Genomic DNA, 22,274 nt, shown 5'->3' on the forward strand with positions numbered 1-22,274 from the left:
TCTTGCATAATAATCCACATAAGAGGCCTCCTCTATCCCAGCACTACAATTCCCTACCGCATTGTTCTCCAAATGTTTCTTGGAAAAAAAGTCAAGAGCTTAACCAAAAAGATAAGCACCTGAAGTCAGCAACAACTTTGTGCTCAACTTATCTGGAAACCTTTCCACTAAGAAAAGCAGCCAAAACCCACAAATTCTTAGGACCTAGAGAGTATTTTATGAAATACAGCACTAACCTTCAGTGCACATTTTTTAGTGTTAAGCATGGCATGGGTTCAAGCTAGTTCATTATCTGAAGTCATAGCAACCGAGTCCCTAACTTGGCAAAGCAGTTACTGCACCACAGTATTTCCAAAGCTGCTAGAAAAAACTTATCTGCCAGAAAGATCGAGTATTATGTAATCCCTATACTGGAGCCTATTACAATCCAAGTCACATGTAGAAACAGGTTATGTTATGTCATCCCTTTGCTAGCTTGTAGTATGATACCAACCCAGCGAAAGTATCTGATGAACCCATCACTTCAGTGACTGTAACAAACAGTGTCTTGAACATAGCAGATACTAGAATCTTCAGTTACCTTGAGGTGATATACCTTCACATATTCATTTCTCAGACTTGCTTTCAGAAGCAATTAACCTCACGTGAAATAAATCAGTGAAAGCTATTTTGCACTCCAGAACAGGCTTGAAGGGTTTTTAGATAATGGAATCGGAGTATTTCTGACCTCCATTACACCAGCATAAAATTAAGTGAAACACAAGAAATCAATGCAAGGCTGTGTGAATGTCAAAAACTACTGCTCACAAATAATGTCTCCTCTGAAGCATCACCGTTATCTTAAACATACAAGAGAAAGCATCTAGAGTCAGCCATGTCTGAAAACGAGAAGAGAAGATGTTACAGCTTTACAGCCCTGTTCTTCCCATGTGTCCCTTGGCAGGGAAGAATATGGGATAATTTGGCCTTAATTTACTTATGATTATAGAGCTTCAAGTTGGGATACCTCAGAATTTTGTATTAGCTCCTATGGTGACTGAGGAAACTGCTAGGACTATAGTTATTGCACATTCAAAGCACATTTTTGCAAATAAACTTTTACCATGCTAGTCTTCCTGCAAACATGCAACACATCCCAATGGGTAGGCCTTGGCTAGGCCTGGTTTCTGTTCTCCAAAATAAAGAGCTGTGGTAGGGATTCATGAATTGAGTAGATAGAACAAAAAAGGAAAATAGACTTACACCACAGAACAAGCATAACATCCTTTCTTGCTACTCTCGCGAATTAAAAATGCTCCATCAGGTTTCCCACAGAGCAAGTCTTCTGCTTGGATACGGTTGAGATCACCAACAAACCAAGTTTTCTCATCATGATGTGGCAGGTTTTCATCTTCTTCATTCACAAAGTACGTGCTGAAAAAGATAAATTTGTTAACTTAACCAGTGGTCAGTAAGGGAGTTAATAAGCAGAGTGATTTATTTTTGTAGAAATCATTTGAAGAAATACCACAACACACCCAAGTTTGGAGGTCAGACTCCTAACGGACATATATTAAAGGCTTCAACTTAGAACTTAATTGTTCCAACTGTGTTTAATCCTAAATAATTCAGCAGAGTTGCTGCCTTACATGACAAAGTTCCCCTAGAGAATTTCTCCCTTCAGTCCTTCACCGAGAAACTTGGTGTTTTGTACTACCAACCCCCACAAAAGAAAACATTTACTAATGGAACACTTCTCAGTAAGATCATATGTATAGTGACACTTACTCATCAATATTGTCATTTTTGATCCCCAGCCAGTCATTTATCCGTTTCTGTCTCACCCCTTTGTGATTGAGCCATCTGCCAGAAGAAGAGAGCATTAATATGTTACTTCAGAGTACATGTACGGATTTTTTGAGCAAACTGAAGTTCAGACACGAGATCCCACAAAGAAACAGTCTGGAGTTTAGTTTGTTCTCCAGTAGCAAAAGCCATAGAAAGACCGTAGATTCCATATGCGTGCTTCCTTGCATCATCATCTGAGATGTCTCCTTTACTGGACAGAGCAAAAAGGAGCCATGAAGCTACCTCTTAAATGAAAAAGAGGGTTGAGCTGAGGAAGAGGTACTGCCTTTGCACAGTGCAGTCCAGAATGCAAGCAGAAAACAAATTTTGACAGCTGCCTGTTTCTCTTGGAAAAACAAAATGGATATTGCCACTGGATTCTTCTAACCTCCTAATATCACCTTCTGAGACAGCGTGCTTCCCTCTGTCTTCTGCCAGAATACTAGTGCACTGAGTCCAGCCCAAGGACATTAGGAGGTAGATAACAAGGGTGTCAATGAAAACAAGGGTGGGTACGAGCAGCATCTGCCACACTTTGCACAAAAAGTACTAACCTCTGTTGTATTAGCAGACACAGGTCTTGTTTATAACTTATCTCAAATGTTTTATTTACAGGAGTTCCAGAATGTGCACCTAGTTGTGGTAGGCTTTTTAAGTAAAGAAGTCATGAAGAGGCCAACCAATTATTCACATATCCCATGCCAGAATGCAGTACCTTAGCACTCACAGAACTTTGGTTATGAAAAGAAAATTAAATTCCCATTATCCTGATGGAAACAGTCATTAATCAGGTTAATCACAGGCACTATTCTTAGGTACAGGTCAGGCTTACTTACACAAGATACTGATCTCTGATTTTGCGGAGCTGAATTAGGTCAGGCTTGATACTATTCATTTTCTTATCAGTCTCCCTGTTGTCCAGAGCTTGTTTCTTCAAATCTTGTTCCAGGCGCATTTTACTATCATGGATCTCACCCAGACGTGATTTTAATTTTTCATAGTTCATCATTATCCTGCAAACAAGAGTAATATTTGAGAGGTCAGGTCAAACCAGTCTAGAAGGACTGAACCTTACTGGTAGCACTTATATAAGAATATCACAAGAACCACTGTATCAGCAGCTCCTCCCTTCGACTGCCTCATCTTAACATGACAATTACTGTCAGAGTGCCAGAAAAGACCTCTTGCCAGAAGGCCTAGCACCCTTTTCCATAGTTTGAACCTTCAGTTTACCTTAATGTATTTCCTTCTGGCAGAGATGCAGGAACAAATTATCTCTAGGAGGGTTAGCTAGAACAAATTTCTCCTTCACTGTCAGATTCACTTTTTGGTATCTCAATTATGCAATCCTACCATAGGCATCAGTACTAGAAAGATTTCAAATGCAGACTTCAATTACCGATCAAGAACTACCAGGAAGTAATGCTGCCTGTCTCTTCATTCAAGATTAGTTTGCAGGTTTAGTACAATTGAGGAAAATTATCTATTTCCCCCGTTAATAGATCTTTAGTGAGAATGAAGCACTACAATCACATAAGATTGTTACAGGTAACTTTTCAGTCTAAAAATGTCCTTAAGGTTACCCTACTGTGATTCATAAAGCACTGTGTCAAGTTCAGCATTATACCTGGCATTTCTTCAAAGGTCCAGATACAGCTTTTTCTGCTAGTATCTTCACAGAAGGGCAATTTCAAATGAGGCCCTTACTGAATTTCTGTTAGATGGCCACTACCAACTACCAAGTAGTGGCATTGAAATACTGATCTTTTTTTGAAAGTGACTAAAACTGACTATGCACTATGAGATTTACCAGATCTATGTACATTTCACAGTTTACAAGTAACGATTTTTCTGAATTGTATTCTGAGCAAATCCAAATAGAAGTGGGGTAAACAAATGAAATCATTATTTCCTGATGCCTTCCTGGTCCTCATCACAATATCCTGATTTACTGAAGTTGAGAGAGGATAATCCAGAGATCTCCCACCTCTTCTGTCTACAAGGCAACTCCTCAACAGAAGAGGGCTTTACTGAAAGTTCAGACACCTTGGGGGAAGGTCTTAGAAAATACTGAGTTTACAAAGTGTTTTATATGATGCAATATTATATAAAAGAAATTCATGGGAGTGTCAATGTGGACACCAGTTCTTCCTTGTAAGCAAACACAACTTGAGAGCCTACCTTTCAATTTCTTTGTCATTGCCCTCCCTGCGAAATCGCTCAATGTATTCTTTGCTGTATCGCTCTTGTGAGTGGCACTGTTCCTCAAATATCTTAATAGTTTCATTAAATGCTTCAATTGCGGTCCTCTTCATCTGAATTTCCTATGTGAGGAAAGAGTCCTTCATCATTTGTTCATGATACAGATGACAATGCAAGACTCAATTATGTTCCCCAAATTGACTGAGAAGATGAACTTTTATCCCCTCACAAGTCAAAATCAGTTTTAAATTTAGTTAAATGTCTGAGTCAGAAGCACGGGGAAGACTTACTCCAAGTTTCCCTTCCTATCCCACATGATGCTCTCTATTAGGCTGCAAACCCCTCAAATACTTTAGTCGTATTTTCCATCTTAGTTTGCAGAAAGACTGCCAGCAAATCTCCTCCCCATATACGAACTATCTTATTTTACAAGAAGCAGTCCAAATACTGTATTCACACTTCCTTAATGCATAATATCTGGTAACCAATTTGAACATGACTTCATAAAAAACCTGGACAAACCCCTCTACAATTCTCACTGCAGCATACAGCAGCTGGAAATACTCAGCAGCCAAGGAAGAAGTGTGCAGTGCAAAGCTTGTAGGTGATGGCCTTCACCACCACTCTAACCTTATACTAAGAAGCTCAGCTCCTCTTCCTTCCTTGTCCCACACCATGCCTCTAGGGTGATCAGCAACAACAGTTACTGTTCCCAACAGTACTGTTTGAAAACAGCTTGCTCTATTCCACAATTTACTAAGTTTTTTCCTCATATTTTCTGACTTTGGACTGCCTTTATTAGCCGTAACAGGTTAAAATAATTTTCTGTTTAAACAATAAGAAACAGACTCTACAGATAGCTAAAGTAGAACCAACCTGTGATGTTCTGGTATACTCTTCGTACAATTTGTCATACTCTTTACTCTTTTCCTGATACTGAGCATGGTATTCTTGAAGCTTTTTACCTACTGCATCTATATTATCTTCTTTCACCAACTGATCCTGTACAAACAAAAAGCTATGAAGTCTTCAAGCAAAGCAGCTTTTCCTTAAGAGTATTCATTTGTCCACTTATGCAGATTTGCATTTTACAGCTATTAGCATCATTTTTATAATCAGGTTTCTACAGAACACAAACACTGTATCTAAACCCCCTTCCTCTATGCAACAAGTCTTGGACAATAGGAACTGGAACTATGGGACACCGAGAACTATGCCAAAATACTAAGCTTCCAAAAACACATTACAGCTTAGGTCTAGGATTGCTATCCCCTATCAGAGAAAGGAGAAAGTGAATTGCTTGGAATCTGAAGATCAGAGTGATTTTTTTTTTCCAAAAAGCTCTGCAGTTCTTTTTCCTTAATGAAGGACAAAACATTGTCCCAAACAATGTTTTGGGATACTGAATAAAACTTAAAAAAAAAACTTATTGAAAAATTTAGATGGCTATGCAGAGTGAGCAGCTGTATGACTCATATGTATACTTCAAGGGCAACACTGTCCAGAACAGTGTCCTGTGGGTCCACAAGGGTCCAAGTGGGGAAAAAAGGCTTCTCAGATAGGTTCAAGTCTGCTGCATGTCAGGATTTCACTTCTCTACCGAACTGCTCAGATGGAGACTGGAAACTTGGTAAAATGGAGAAGCTGAAATGGCTAGACAATTTGGAAGACCCATCATTACGAGCAGAGTGAGGTCAAGTGTGAAAACTCACTTGCTTTTTTTACAGTTTTCAAAAAGAAAAAAAGTCAGGCTTCCCAGATAAAACAAAATTATATACACATTTGCAATTTTTTTCTTGTCTTTACTAATAGCTATATTGGGGTCCAGTGAAGATCTTACCTGCTGATACCTGGACACTGGATACATCAACTTCACATCAAGCTTCGGGTTATACTGAGCAAGAGACTCATTGCGGTAGTGGTTAATCAGTTCCACAACTGAATTAAACGTCAGTGGATCAGAAAAGCCGTATTTTCCATCTCGATGATAGATCTTTATCAGTTTATTGTTGCCACCCTTCCTGTAAAATGGTACAGTCATTTAGAGTTTTGACTGTGTACCTCCTATCCTAACAAAGACACCAGTGAAATTCCTGGGCAAGTGGCTTTGACACTGTACACCTTCATAGCTATTGTTACATACTAGCATATATTGGCAGTTTAAGAGTCAAGACATAGAGAATTATCTTCTGATATTATCTGAACAGGAGCAATGCCCAAAGTAAATCTCTTCCTATGCTTTCATTCTAGAGCCAGCTCATGGTATTTAAGACCTAGCTTTGCCAAAAGTTTTGCAAGGGAAAAGGAGGATGCTGAAGGCTGAATAAAGGATCCATATGAAAACCCAAAGCCACAGTTTCCTGCAGTTTGGGGTCACTAATAGTATACAACTGAGTATACATTTATACAGTGATTAACAAGTCTTTTGAGTTATGGATGCTAACACAGGATACATGAACCTAAACAAAATCCTTTGAGGATTACAAGATGGTTGTAAGTTTAGGACTTTACACTATCCAGATTTATACATTCTAGCGGTTTCCACAAATATAGTGCTTATTTCTTCCCTTTTTCACCAATATACTGTTTAGACAATATTCTGTCCTTCCTGCATTCTGAATTTTGATTCCTAAAGACATCTGCATTCAGCAAAATAACCAAATCATGCCAAACCTTAGTGCACAAACTGTGAACTTCAAGACAAGTCAAAGCAGAATTTAAACTACACCCTTGAGGTCAAACCTGCCATTAAGACAATGGAATTTCACAGCAAGATCAAATATCTGCCATATCATAGTAACTCCCAAAGGTGTGCTACAGAGGCAGTGGCTTATGTGCCTCACCTGTTTGCCTCTACCAACCAATCTTGGGAGTCTGGCAGAGGCAAGCGGCTGGACAGGCTGGGCAAGGCACCAGCAGCTAGTCACATGAGGTCTGCTGCCTAACTGCAGTAGACAGGGCTGGGAAGCTGTGGGCAGTCTGCCACTGGCAGACAATTTTAATGAAGAAAGAAATATGGCTCCAATTCAGTATCTCCTAAACCTTAGATCAGAAAGCACAAGATACGCTTTTCACAAAGACGGTGTGTTCAGTTCTCCAGAGCTGCATGCTGACAAGATATTCAACACACTCCCATTAATCAAAGCCCTAGTTTATAAATGCCTCTTACCTTAGCAGTTCTGAAACTATGAAGCACTACCGAGTGGCTCTCCTCCCCCCATCCCATCTCATCTACACATTGATCTTTACAGCAGTGCTTGGTGAGGGACAGGATTCAATGCACTGAACAGAACTGACTATCAGACTTGGCTATTTATTTGCGCTTTCTGTGACCTGCAGTACCTTTGGGAACATCTCTCAACTTGAGCCACATGAGCTTTACACAGCCACTGCTGTCACTGGTACAGCAACTGGCTACTCAGGGTTTTACTATGTGAACTAAAACTGCTCAGTGCTTACCGTAATGTCAGAGTGTAGTCTCCCTGCATCTTGGTTGATGCATCACGCACCAGGAATGTTCCATCTGGCATGTCTCGTAATTTGTCATTTACTTCTTCCCTGGAGGATGGAAAGGAAGGCAAAATTAGAAGCGTTAAGGACATGACCATCTTTGCCACAGGTATCAATATTGGAGCCAATAACATCAGCATGTATAAGGAGTTCAATCTTCAAAATATCAGGCAATCTTCTTTCACACTCTGGCTCTCCAGTCTTTTAGGCCATCTAAAGTAAGTCTGGACTTGTGTAGTTAGACTAAAAAATAGCAGCTGCGGTCAACTGCCACTTAGGAAGAATTCTCTGTTCAAGCAGCAGTAGTGGCTGTGTCTTACAGTTCACAACCTTTCCCTGCAATCTGCTCAGGTTTCAAAGTCCACACTGGAAACAGGTACCCTTTGAGAAGCCAGTCCTGACCTCTTAAGAAATGGTCTCTAGCATCATAGCTCAAAGGTGCCTACAATTTAGCACAGTTTTAGCCTCAAGAGCCTCATTACTGGCTTGACTCTGATCTTATTTACAGCAGTTTCAAGCCACTACAACCCTGCTAGTTTCAGTACAACTTTTCCTTATTTACACCTGAAGCAAAAGGATACTCAGTCCAGAGCCTTAAGCTAAACCAAGAAATCTTTTCATGAAGGTGAGTACCTGTAAGCATGAAGATAATTGTTCCAGCTGAAGAGTTAAGTGTCTCACCAGGTTTGACCATTTCACCCAGACTACATATCTCACTTTATAACAGCTCCTTCACAGGTTCTTGGAAGCACTAAGCACTTTTTAATACAATTGTTTGGAAACTAAAGTTTATCGGGTAGCCTCAATATCATCTAAGCAAGGTAGGAAGCCTACCTGAATCTTAAAAAGAAAAAGCAACAGCAGCTTTTTTGTTCAAATACTAAGGAACAAAAGTATTGTTATGAAATAACCTTACTTTTGACTTAGGTACCTGAAAACAATTCTGTTAGTAAAACTGACCCATATTAAGTATTATGTGCATATTCGCCTACTCATCTCAGAACATTTTACAGACTGGACCCAGTTAATTGAAATGCCCTTCTTTTTGAATGGATAGGTATGATCTAAAGGCTTAGGCTTATGTCTGCAAGTTGTACCCTGAAGCTCATGAAAAAATTTTCAGCACGAGTTCTTGACTGAAGAACATGGCTCCTGCCCTGCCAGCCCAACACAGTCTACCTGCTGGCTGTCAAATCAGGGTCATAAACAATTCCATCTTTATATACGTGCGTATCTCATTTTAATCTAATAAAGCCACTCCAATGTGATTTGTACTGCATTAGCTCCTGCCATCACGTGCACTGTTAATTGAGGAACAAATCCACAGTCAATAAACTGATACCAATATTGAGCAGTTTTAAACAAGCCCTGCCTAGTGGGCTTTGTGATCAGGTTTTGCCACTCGGCTTCGATTGAGACTTAACAGAAAAATATCACTGCCAAGGCCCTTCAAAAGCAAGATCTATGCAGGTTTGCTTTATAAAGATAAGGGTGGTACAATAAAGATATGAAAACTTTATTTGCCTTCTCAGAACTTCAAGGAACTACTGTGGCAAACATGCTCTTCTTGTCTCTACCTGACAAAGTGTTTCAAAGTATTATGTGCACAAGTTTGAGCAATTCCTGATCACACTCCCAGTATGCTCATGTTTCTCCTTACAATTCCAAATTCTAGACTCTTCAGAAGTGCCTTTAGAGGGAGAAAGATGACTGGACACTTCAGTTCTTTTATGCAATTAAGTATGTAAAAACTGTCATTTCATTTTCTGAACCTAACCCAAGCTGTCTATTTTGTCAAGTGCACAGAAAAGGGTTTCCTTAAGAGGCAAAATTTTATTTATTTGGTATGTGTCTGTATTATTTGCTCAGCATAGCTGGTGATGGTTAGCATTTGTAAGAGCTATTTTTATACTACCATGCAATAGAAATTAATACAGATACAATTTTAGCCAAATGTTGAAAGAAACCAAAAATAAGAATGCAACTCCTTTTATTCTGAGCAAGCCTCCTACTGAAATTTTGCTGAACTGCATGCATCCTGGCACTGTATGCTTACAAAACCTTATTAGCTAGCACATTCAAAAGCACTTTTCTGTTGAACAAAGTAACTTTCTCTTTTAAAAAGACTTTGTGTATCTGAAGAAGTTTAGAAACTCAAAATAACTGTGACCAAGACTGGCAATATCTGTACCAGAACAGTAACAACTTAAAAACCAGTCCTGAATCAAGTTGAATAATTTAGGTGCCTTGCCAAGTATTGTCCTGAAGCATTACCCTCCTGTAAAATGCTGTCTGAAATTGAAATAGGCATGTTCTTTTCCTCTTGAATTTTAACAGGCTTATCTTAATATATGTTATTAAAAACAGAATAATTAATATATTTTAGTAATATTGCTTACCTTGAGATGTCCCCCCAGTACCACTCTGCTTCCTGCAGAGAGAAACTGGAATTGTCCTTTATTCCATTCGTATTGACTGGAGTCATTGGTTTAGGGGGTTTTGGAGGAAGAGCTGAAAATGAAGAACAGATTAAAGAAAGGAAAACAGCAGAAAATAATCACTAAACTGTTAATGTAATATGACAGAGCAAGAGAAAATGTGCATCTTGAACGTAGATTTCAAGCACTCTCAAAGTAAATGTAATTTGTTATTTTCAAAGAATTTAAGGCAACAGTGTAATCCCAGATTTCCTGGTACTCAAACCAAACACATGCTTGAGGGAGGGGAAAGGAATATGAGGAAACATGAAGAAGACTGGCTCAGGCATGACTACAAAGGCAATCACCACCTACATCTCCAAACAAGTTATAGTTTGAAAGCCACAGCCTGGAGAGCACTGTGTACCACCGCGGAAGAACTCCAGTTGCTCAGGCATCACCAGTCCCTGTGCCAACCTGTAAAAGCGAATGGGTGGACTCTTCTTCAGAGGGAAAAAAGATGCTAGTGAGATAAGTGGTGGCTGGACAGTGGTATATCCATCACAGACCCAAGGTTCGTATTTCATACTAGATTTGTTGTTTAAGCTCCTGTTAGGAACAAAACCTATGACTGAATACTAAAGGACATGAGGTGATAAAGGAAGGGGGACATTAGGTCATTATTGGAATGCCTGCACCACTTCACGTAGCTGAAGTGTTTACCACAGGAAAAGGGATGCTACAAAACCCCGAAAGACAGGCAGAACTGCACACCTGCCCAGAATTCTCCTATTCTGACTCCAAGGCAACGAAGCTTTTACTTATTTTCTCAAAATAGGTTACACAGTGTAAGGGCATACAATGCACTGAAGCTTTATTTGGTCAGTTTTTCCTCAAACAACTTTATTGTAGTCTTGAATGTAAGCCCTATATCAGGAGTAATTCAGCAGCCATGGGCACACTTATGTATTGGTAGAGACTTGTCTGTCAGCAGAAATGCATTACACTATTTTCTTAGAGAAAGATGTCTTGGGTGTTCCCCTGCTTTGCAGAGGCTGAACGCTTCATCAAGAACACTGCCACTGAAACTGAGCATTTTTCAGGCATTTCATGAGAGACTGTTTTACAGGGACAGGTTATATTTGAATTCAGAGTAAGAAAGCAGCTATACACATTGATTTGCTACTAGCACATTTTTAAGTCAGGCCCTGAACATCTGTGCTCCCAGCCCTGTGCCCTAGCCATCAGATTACACAAGCATCAGCGAGCAGGCTTGACACACTGACAACACCCATCTTTCAGATGCACACAATCCCAGCGCACAAGCAGAAATACAAATAAAGGGAGCAGAAAAGATTTTGATCTCTAGCTCCAGTGTGGAATGGCTTAATGCTGAGAGGTGTGCTACTTGGCACCATCCATCTGCTCACCTCTGAGCCACACCTCCCACATTAAAAAAGAGAAAACAGTGTTCCAACTGCAGTTCCAAATACCATTTCATGTTGAATATCTGACACAGTAACTTCACTGTTCTCAGACAAACCAGCAGATACTTTAATCGAGCCAATCTAAACTAAATCTGAACCTTGACCCAGACGTTTGCACCCTGGGGTTGCTGACCAAACACCTGATTCAGATAGCAGCATTCATTCGGTGGGACTGAGCATTAAACTGTAGCATACAGGTTCTTTTTATGAGGTAAACTGGGAGCTTTCAGGTGTGCGCATATCTAGTGAGGCAATACAGGTCTTGTTATAAAAGGAAGGTGAAAACCTTTGGATTCAGTGAAGTAGCTTCCTGGTTAGGTGGCTTTCGTTATTCCAGGCTCAACTGCTACAGTTGTTTGTATAGCATCTAAGTATTTGTACAAAGGACCATTGAGAGTAACTTGCAGTTCTAACCCGACTTGGCTTGACGCTCTCAGCCCCATCCTACTTTGCAGGGTCAGTGGAGCACATATCCAGGCTAAGCCTGTAGAGTCAATCATATTTACTGTGCCCTATGCTGTTCCATCTCTGCAACTCAAGGTTCCTGAATGAGCGAATGTCTTCAGGTCCTCCCTCTTCCCCACCTCATATCTGGGCTGTGCTACCCCATGTACTCTAAACAAGTGACTGGACAGACACAGCAGTTCTGAGTCTCATGAGTGTCTGCACATGGCAGTAAATCCAAGTTCAGAAACCTGTAGATGTTCCAATCTACTCCAGAATCTTTTGTAGATTCTGAGTCATTAACAAGCGCATGAAGATTCATGTAAAAAACATAAGAGCGTGGAGAATTCTTAGAAAACTATACCAGCACCAGCAATTATTTCACTGGATCTTGCAAGTTAAGGCTTGGACATCAAAAACTTCAAGGTATTTTAAAGTGTAAAAGCCTGTTTTACACTGTAATAGGGGCTTTCCAAAGAGGCTTTCAAGTATTCTCTAGAGTACTTGAATACTTCTCTAGCCCTCCTTGTAAGATTAAGTCTTGCTCCTTTATATACTGTGGAATTATTTAGCAGCTTTGTTAGAGCTCACTCCAAAGCACTGCACACAGAAAAACAAAATAAGACTGACCAGAAAGGTAAGGAATGGGAGTTTTGCACAGAGACACAGAGCACTACACATTAGACCAAGCGTCCTTACTACAGGTGGGTTTTTTTCCCTTCTATTCCTTATTAGGTCGGTATCAGTTCTCACAATCAGGAGCTTGTCTGCAGAACTTCATTCTGCATGAGAAAATTGGAAGGAAATTCTTCCAGGGAGAGGAATAAGGCTTGGATCAGTTCCTGTAAAACCTGACTCATGGAAGCCAGTCCTTTTCACAATAACTTTTGAGAAATGCTTTTGTATTTTTAAAATGTGCAAGCTATTAAAAAGTATTTGCAAGGGTGTATCCTGTTTCCAGAGAGCTATGGATCTAATTCTTCAGTTTCAATACTTTAAGCTCTTTGAGTCATAATAGGTTTTCCCATGTCTTGGATACAGAACCAGACCCTTGTTATAGCAGTACCCAGTAGACTAACATGCCCATCCATTTCAGTGTTTCTTGACTACCCTCTCAGTCCAATATGACTGTAGTCTGTACAAACCAAGAACTAAGCATGAAGGTAGTTTAAAACCCACAGCCCAGAACCTGTGAAGTCACAAGGGGAGCATTTTGTAATAGCATGGTAAATTCACGGTAACAGATCAGCATCCACCCTGCTGCTGTTCTCATAATGCTAGCCCAATGGGTTGCTGGAAGAGACATCCTAAAATAAGTTTCTACTAGTACCTAGCTAGCACTAACCAGCCTGCTAGGAGAAATCCTGTGATGTTTCTATAAGAAGCTACAAAGATCCTTAAAGAATCTTCATATTTTGATTTAAATAAAAAAAATATCCAGTTTTATATACTTTACTTGATGAAAATTGGAGCGCTAAAATCCTACAGTAAAGTAACATAAGGCTGGCTTGAAGTCAACAGAAATTGTTTCAAGAGCAGCCATGTTTCTTTCCATGTCATTGGGTCCAATTCTGATTTAGCCACAGGCACAATCTGACTTTATCTCAAAACAAGCTTCGATTAGAGTGAACAATCCTGATGGTTTCTTGCCTCCTTTTTCCTGGGAGAGAAAGAACATTGATCAAGAGATTAACAGCACATTGGATCTATCTGTTCCAAAGAAGAACTTGCTGTCAGCACCAGATACACAATCGTCCTTCCCCTACCATGTCTCTAGGACAGCTTTACGGCACAGATCTTTCCAAAACCCAAAAGGCAACAGCTCAGCTGGACCCTTCCACTCCCGTATGAGCACATCCCCAAGATCAGGTTCAGCCCTCACTGACCGCCTGGCACACGGCGATGACTACAGACTGGCTCTCCCTCACGCACTAGGCGTCTCTGGTTTTTCTTTCTTTAGCAACTCTAGTCCCCTCTTCCTAGCTTCCCCAAGCAGCCTAGCTTGAGCTAAATCCCAATCCCAGATCAGTGTCACTTAGAAGGGGGGAAATAAAAAAGAGCTGGTGATGGAGTGGAGGCAGTGGCAGCCAATGCGGGCCGGGCCCGGGATCGGATGTTGCTGACGTCAGGGCCTGGAAGGCTGCCGTGCCGGCTCCAGCAGGTACCTCCAGCTGAGCTGCTCTGCAGAGCTGCAGCGCAGGTCCTTAGAGAGAAAAGCCTATTGATTAGGCTTTGCCAAGGTAATTTTTCTGATGCTTTCTAGAACTGCTTTTTAAAAAGGCTACTCAAGATTTAACTGATGTGATTCCCTGAAATTTAAACCACCTCCAACACCAAGACAACCAAGAAAGCTGGCAAGTGTCTGAAGTTTAGCACCGTTGTATTTTTTTAATTTTAAAGTCTGTTGTAGAAAATAGTAGGCTATATTAATCCCAAATTTAACTTTAGCAAAGTACATCATGACTTCTGCGAGATATGCACTTTTCCCAGTCAAGTTTTGAATCAAAAACTTCACAAGTTTACACTATCTAAGCGCTGCCAAGCCCTATGTGTGAGGGTTTTCAATGGCACTAGTTCAGGAGGAGCGAAAAAAGAAGAGTGCCTTGGGTCTCCAAGGGCTATATCCCACACAGCATCCAGTCAAGCAGCCCATTTCTTCTCTGACTCCTGCATTTGCATACAAGATAAACCTGCCAGTTATTTAAACTCTAATTTGCAGTTTTAAGGCAGATGCCACTTAGTCTAAGAATGGCTCCATAGCTTATTTCTTCCTGTATTTTCCAAGAGCTGCAGGCCAGATACTTAAAAGCATAGCAGGTTTAAACGCAGCATTAATTCTACCTTACTGTTCCAAATAATCATAACTACCAAGTACTTCGATAAGGTCAATCTTAAGTCTCTCAGCACTTCCATGAGCTTGTTTACTAGCCTGTCTGATGCTCTCAATCTACTCTCCCTCCACATTGTGACAAGCAAAAAACAGATCGGACGATTTTGGAGATAGTTACCTGGCTTCAAAAAGGCTGATGTACAGTAGATACCCTACAAACTGTAAGATAAAGCTCTAGAAAGTGTCATTACTATGGAAACATGCAAGTAATCCACAGTTAGGCCAGCTAACATTTTAATGACACAGTCCTTAAGAACAGAAGGGCTTTCCCTTCAGAGGTATAGATGAAGACTTTGAATGAAAACGTAGGCTAGCTTTTTTAAAAAAAAAAAAAAATCTCCCCAGTCTAACTTCTCTCTGTAGTCTTAATTTCTCAAACACTTTTCTCAATTTCTCTAACACTTCTAAGGCAAAGCCTCAAAGTCTTCCCCTCCCAATAGCCCTGCACTTGTCCCTGCTGCATGAGATGCCCTCAAGACACCTGAGAGAAAAGAGCGTATGCTAAATAAAGGTGCTTTTTGCACACCATTTCCATGAAATGGTGTACTACGTGTGCAAGCCAGAGCAGTAAGGCACCAAAAAACCTTTTGCAAAGATTTTCCAGCTGACAAAGAGGAGGGTCATGCGCACCTGCCGACAGCAGTTCATTCCCCACCGCTGGCAGGTAAGTTATCTTGGCAGCTCCGCATCTCAGCTCATCAGTTCTTTTGCCAAGACCCCTTTTGCAAAGCACTGAGCGCCAATGCCCGTCGGAGCTGCCCTTCCTCAAAGGGCAGCTAACACGCACCAAGAACTCCTTGAGGGACGGAAAAGGAAGCTACTCAATCACATTATTGCTGGCCACAGAACCTCAGGCATGCTCACATTTTTGCTCTCCTCCCCCAAAACAGGCGAGATGCCAAAGAGTAAGACATATTCAAAGAACTGAAGTCTTTCAATATCTCATTACAGAAAACAGCAGACAAGTTGGCAGAAAGCCAGGCAGGCTTCCAACGAAAACACTCCCATTATAGCTTTGCTTGTGTTTCTATGAACTTTCATAAAACCCAACACCTTTAAGAAATATTTCAGTTTTGATTAATTGGCTTTTTTGATAAAGATCTGTTTTGTTTGAAAACTCCCCAGCTATCCAGTCCTCTCCCACACCTCCCAACCACTCTTTCACCTCCTACAGCCTGTCAGACTTCGCTGCACTCTGTTCTTCACAAGCATCCACAGCTACTGCACAGGTTAAAAGATTATCTGCTATGGGACACCTGCAGAATAGTGGACAAGTGTGTGAGAAAAAGGCTGGCTCAAATTCAGAATTGCTTTGGGCATTTCACAAGCACCTCTCACTAATTTGCAAGGCTTGTTACCTCATAGGCTGAGACGTAAGAAATGGAAGATGCTCACTGTCAGATAAATGGCACTGAGATCTTTGACTTCTGTATCATACAGTAATGCAGCATCTCTTCATTCCAGCCCTTGCATGAAGTTTCAAAGCCAAAAAGAAAATAAAGAAAAAAAATAACTTCCCAATTATTTTCACTGCTTGATGAAAAATGGTAAAATGGTTTTCCTTTCAACCCAGACCATATAGTGTAACATCTGCAAAGCTACGGCAGTGTCAGAGGTTCCATGATCAACAAGGTTGAGATGACCACCCCCGAGTTAACATGAGGAAGATAAAAAGGATAAGCCCTCTTTTACCTACCAATCATAATTAGTACACCATTAATAAGCTGGACACGTTTTAGAACTTTTGCCATGTTTCATCACTCAAAGATTGTCACTACCCAGTATCACATCCTCAGCTCTCTTCAGGAAGGAAAAACTTTATCTCCTAGCCAGCAGGCCCACAGTTTTACCAATTATTTGGATGAATGTCCACAGCAGACATTTGATTGTCCATGAAAATCTGAAATATTCGATAAGAACAATTGTGTAAGAGTAAGAAAAAGACAAAGTTTAGCCTAAGAGCTACAGTGATCAAGAACAAAGAACTAGCTTTTCATTGTGGAAGAGAGAATCAAGTCAGGCCCAAGCAGTGACACACTATGGCCAGGAGACCTACCAAAGCCAAACAAAAAAGCCATTTTATTTAAAAACAGCCCAGGGCTGTTTTCCCCAGATATTTCAGACTAATCATCCATCCAGGTATCAGGTACAAACCTCATAGGAGAACCAATTTACAGAAATAATCGGCGCTACTGAGAAGTTTGCTGCACAAGAGCCTTCTTTAATAATAATACAGCTGTAAATACATGTGACGCTGCTCTAAGCAGCATTTTATTTCAGCTTACCACTAGCTCACATCTTTCAGAGCAGTAGGTAAAATTCTTCCTCATACAGTACCTGTCCTTGTGCTATGTTGAACTATTTTCTAGGTAGCAAAGTAGAAACATTTCAACACCACCTGAACAGCTAACAGAGAGCCATCTAAATCAGGATCAAAAGGTGCATTTCAAATCAACACTGCAGAAGAAATTTGAAGGCAGAGAAGTATTCAGAGAAAAAGTGTTGTACATTGTGTCATGCATCCTATTTTCTAAGAATCTTGATCCTGAAGGAAGTTCCACCAAGGCAGAAGTCCCAACCCATGAAGTCCCATGAAGTGTCCTCAGCAGAAGCTGAGATTCTGAGCAGGCATGGGGCAGTCTAGGCAAGGTCAGACTGCACAGCCATTGCTCATGCAGAGATCTCAAGGTGTAGCAAAAGAAATGGATTCAATCTCCTCGCTCAAGTACACTGTGATCTTCAAAATATCTTACTGACATACATTTCACAGTAGCGGTTCGACTTCTTTCACTGTCCCAAAACTTATCAGTGAGACCGTACTATACCCTTTGAAATGAAAAGGGTCTTAAACATTCATCTCATTGATTCAAGTTTCCTTGTATCCTTCAAGGGACTACTTTTGGAGACAAGATATGGATCAGAGTAAAGATACCACAAACACCAAAGACTTCTAATTTGACATTTGGGAGCAGTTTCTCGGATGATCAACACTCTAGATTCCTATAATGTCCCCAAGATGACTATGCAGGGCAGTGCAGCATGAGTACTGAAAGCCTGAGAAATTTAACTGCAGTGTACAAATTCAGGTTGTAACAGGTAACAGAACCTACATACACAATACTGCCAATAAACTTCTCAATCCATTTCACCTCTAAAACATTTTCCTGGGGCACGTGTTGGAGTGTAAGCCCTAGTGCCCACACTCAAAGACAAACACACCCAACAGCGGGCTGTGTTCCCCCACTGCAGCAATTTTTCTCTAGCTCCATTGCAGCAGCTCTGGTTTCAGGGTTTTTTGTGGGGAGGGATGCAAGAAGGGAACAAATTCCTCCAAAAGAAAAAATGATCACATGTAGCATCACATTTTAGGGACTACAGAGGCTGACATTTAGAATAAGGCTACAGAAGGTAAAAACCCTGAAAAATGGCTCCTGTGGATATTTTTCTTTCATGGGGAAGAGGAGGAAAGTAACAAAGTAGTAGCTAATAGAAGGAAATGGGAGGTTTATGTTTGGAAGAAAACTGACCTGAAGTACAAGAGTGACACCAACCCAAAATTCAAGTTATTCTCTAGTGAAAGAGCAAACAAGAAGGGGACACAGCTTGATGGGTTTTTGATTTGTTCAAACCTACCATTTTTTGTGCTGAGAAACATGACATTTTTCAAGCCTTTCCTAAATAATCATGCATCAGCTTCAGGAATATCTGATTTTAGAAGTAGTAACATTCCTACAAACTATCATTAAAATGACATTTTCCCAGTTCACAATAACTGGTAGAGAGCCTGGGCAAATGTTGGAAGCAGTCACAGGTTGAAGCAGTTGAAGGATTTAATCTCCTTTTCCAAAAGCACTGGATGGAAGGTAGCCATCTCGAGTGTGCTGCCGGACTCAAAGCCAGAGGAGAACCTGGATCCCGTTCAGCCAAAGGAAAGCTTCAGAAAGCTTCATGTGCTTCAGCATCAGGATTCACCAGGCAGCTGGTTGGTGTCCAGCAGGGGAGCCGGGGTCTGTTTTGGAAAGTACTACAACAGTCACCACTTGCACTTTGCTTCTTTTGAACTGCATGAATCTTTATAAAACTCCCTGTACATAGGCAGTTTTCTTCAGAAGAATGAGATAAACTAAAAGTACTGGAATATATTCACTGAAACATTTAAAAAATCTTTGTCTATTGAGTAGAGGACACCGCAAAGATGAAGGACAATGAAAAGCTCTTCTAAAGAGATAACGTCCACTCACTTTGGGGACCCAGCACCAGCTCACATGCCACAGTTTAGATTATGTGGAAAAGTGAATTCTTGCTTACTTAGCTGTTGTGCAGATTTTAACCTTTCAGAAGAAATGAGATAAAAAGCAGCAGAAAAAAAGAAAATCTGACTCATTTCCGTAGGGGCATTTAATACACACACTGAGTCTGTTCTTTAAGCATTACTCAGCAACCTACTTTACAAAAATTAGTTTCCAAAAATCCAAATAGAACACACCTATTGCTTTAATGGGGCCAAAGTTTTACAGCAACCTGTTTCAACACAGTTAACAGTCTTTTTGACAATAATGAAGCCTAAGCTTTAAAACATACAGGGAATGCTGATAAAAGTATGCTTTATGCTGCTGTTTTCCAGTGTTCTCTAGTTCTCTGACCAAAAAGTGACTCACTAAACAATCAACATGAGATGATGTAAGGCACCCAACTACTTTTTAGTACTGGGCGCAGATGTCTGTGACCAGTTATGCCTTTCTCTTTGCCCAAGCTGTAGAGCAAAGATAAGCCCAAATAGCTTCATTCTGGAATAAGATATCATGCTGACAGTGGCAAAGACAGAAGTCAACTCTGCTGCTTAGGAAAATTATATTCCCCAAAGGAAACTCCAAGAAGTGTCTTCTTTCAAACAGGTAAGGTAGAAGGAAGCAACACAGTGATTAACTCCTGTCAGGTATAAGCACCTTGCAATATACAAGATTGTTTGGAAGAACCATTGCATAAATAACATTTGTTGTAGGTTTTGCCTTCAAACACATGGTAAAGAGCTTGTTTTCTTTTCAGAATGTTCTCCCATGTTTTAGTTTGAAAAAACCTCCAGCTTTACAGAACACAGAACTGAACAACTCCCTTCAAGTTTTCCCTCCTCAACTATTTCTACATCATCTGAAAGCTTACTGATAAACAAAAATGTCAGCCTTTTAAAGCAAGTGCTCCCATCTCAAGCAAAGCATCATTTCACTTTATATTAATGATGCTATTATTTGCATTCATATATTTAATTGAAAGCTGATGAGTGATATTCTTTAACAGCTACAGCCATCAAAATGAAAACCAAATGCAAGGAATGCAAAAGCAAGCCTGAAAATGCAATCAGAAATAAAGAATGGTTACAGCAGTCATTAAATGAAAAGGCCAGTAGAGAAATCTAGGTGTAGCACAGCATAGAATACAAGCATTTCACATCACTGTCCTCATAGGAGATGAGACTCCAATTTAAACCATTTTCCAGGATATGCAGAATACACGTGACTGAGCCTTATTTATTCCCTGCTCTACCCCAAAACAGTCTCCATAAACTTCACTTCTGTAATAAGAAAACTCTCAACCACAAATATCTGCTTTTTTGAAAACCTGACTTTCAGCAAGACTTAAATTTGCAATGAAGACTGCCACAGTGCTGCTGTCTTGATTACATGCACCAGTAGAACTATTTTTTTTTTTTTAAAGACATGTAAGAGCAGAACTTTTCTTTAATAAGCTTCTGGAATCAGCTCAAGTAAGCTGAAGGACAATACTGACAATGCCATTAAAATTGGCATCTGTTCTCCCACTGGAAAACTAGTCAGGCATAGACATGCAGTGTTCACCTACATCTGGCTACTGCATACCACAAACCCCATCTGAGAAGCCACATTCAGTTTCCACTATAACACTGATAATGATACAGCACAACTGGTATCCAAGTAAACACTGCCCTTGAGATCAGAACCCTATGTTTTCTAAATTACAATTATAGTATCGGTCCCCTAAACAAGGGTTGTCAAATTATATATGAGAATAAAATAGAAACTATAATGAATAAATGCACTTTTTCCCTTGAATGCTTGTCTCATAGAACGGCAGTGCTGCTTTTGCAAAGTAGCCTAAACTCAGCAGCCTATAGATTATTGCTGCCCCCCCCCCCCCTTCATTATTAAAAGATTTTGTAACAATGGCATTGTTAAAGCTGGTCTTAGCACATGAGGCAAGGAAGAGTAATACTCTTGAAAAAGATGATTGGATCAAGTTACAAACAAGGTTGGTCATATCTGGGCCTAACAGGCTTCAAAAAGGTAGCTTTCATACAGCTTTAAGACAAACATTCTATTATTGCTCATAAATAGACAGAGACCATTCTGCATTAGTAAATCTACTTTAAACTTGTGGTTTTCTTCATAACCCACACAAATGAAACTAACCTCTAATTTGTAGTTGAGCCAAGTATCTTTGCTGACATCTGTGTCAGAAATCCCAGCGGAACACTCTTACTGATTTTCATCCAACTGTGACAAAATGTATTCAGTGATTACACATTTTATCAACACAACTGATAATATATCCCAGATCTACAGAGGGAAAGACATTACTTAGTCCCACTTATTAGAAACATGGTAATACATAGGTAGTTATGCTTTAGGTACTCTGGTAAGTTTTGCAGTCAATTCAACACCCTCTGTTCGAAAACTTAATCTACGGCACTTAACAACTTTTAGCAGACCTGAAGAGATGTCATTAAATAAAAACTAAATTCAAACCAGCAACCTATTTCCTTGTCTTTTCAGACAGCAAGACCCACAGCAAGAAGAAACATGTGAGTGAACCCGTCAGTCAGTTTCCTAATGCCAGAATCAGCATATGATGCTGCTATGGCCATAATTCTCTAAAATTAATCCTGATTAGAAGTTTAAAAGCTATGTTAGCTATATGCAACTGATGGTTCCTGTTTTGTCTTCAGACACTGAAAGTTATTTAGGTGCACCTAGTATTATTTGCCACATATAGAACCTACCTTATGTGACACATTTTATTATGCATTTATACATGCAAACAGAAGGAAAAAGTTTTAGGTAACAGGAGTCACCCTGCTGGTTGTTACCACTGTTGGTCCTGTATTAGCTGTACTGCTCTAAGGCATGCTTTGCAAGGGTGGCAGAACCTAATCCCTAGTTCTACCGCTCCATTTAGGAAAACTGTCCCATGCCTATGTTTAGGATGGATTAAAAACTAGCAGAAAGCTAGCAATCCCTTATTGCCTGACCCTGCCTCTGCTGGAGTTGGGGAAAACTCATGTGTGAGAGAGGCATCAACTTTATTATTATTTTTGAACTTTTAAGCAAGCCTTCTAGCAAAGAGGCTTCAAGATCTGCTCTAAGCATCCATTTACACCTACAACCCCAGACAGAAAACACGAGCACACTGATAAGCTGGTGCAGGTGCACTGAGGCCTGACAGAAGCTACGGCTGCGCTGCAGG

The 22,274-nt window shown here is 40.3% G+C and overlaps 1 protein-coding gene across 3 annotated transcripts in view; it reads right to left on the reverse strand.

Moving 5' to 3' along the window:
* The window catches only part of LOC104366887 (phosphatidylinositol 3-kinase regulatory subunit gamma), an 81,677-nt gene that overhangs the window by 7,560 nt on the left and 51,843 nt on the right, over window positions 1-22,274 (reverse strand). For all 3 annotated transcript variants that reach the window (XM_042806253.1, XM_042806245.1, XM_009973891.3), the window contains 8 exons: window positions 9,939-10,050; window positions 7,489-7,587; window positions 5,870-6,050; window positions 4,906-5,031; window positions 4,009-4,151; window positions 2,664-2,840; window positions 1,768-1,842; window positions 1,243-1,413 (listed from right to left, as the gene is read on the reverse strand). In XM_042806253.1, the coding sequence (XP_042662187.1) occupies window positions 1,243-1,413; window positions 1,768-1,842; window positions 2,664-2,840; window positions 4,009-4,151; window positions 4,906-5,031; window positions 5,870-6,050; window positions 7,489-7,587; window positions 9,939-10,050 (1,084 nt within the window). The remainder of the gene's footprint in view (window positions 1-1,242; window positions 1,414-1,767; window positions 1,843-2,663; window positions 2,841-4,008; window positions 4,152-4,905; window positions 5,032-5,869; window positions 6,051-7,488; window positions 7,588-9,938; window positions 10,051-22,274) is intronic.

The sequence above is a fragment of the Tyto alba genome, unplaced genomic scaffold (assembly GCF_018691265.1).
Source record: "Tyto alba isolate M040663 unplaced genomic scaffold, T.alba_DEE_v4.0 Super-Scaffold_1000006, whole genome shotgun sequence".
NCBI lineage: Eukaryota > Metazoa > Chordata > Aves > Strigiformes > Tytonidae > Tyto > Tyto alba.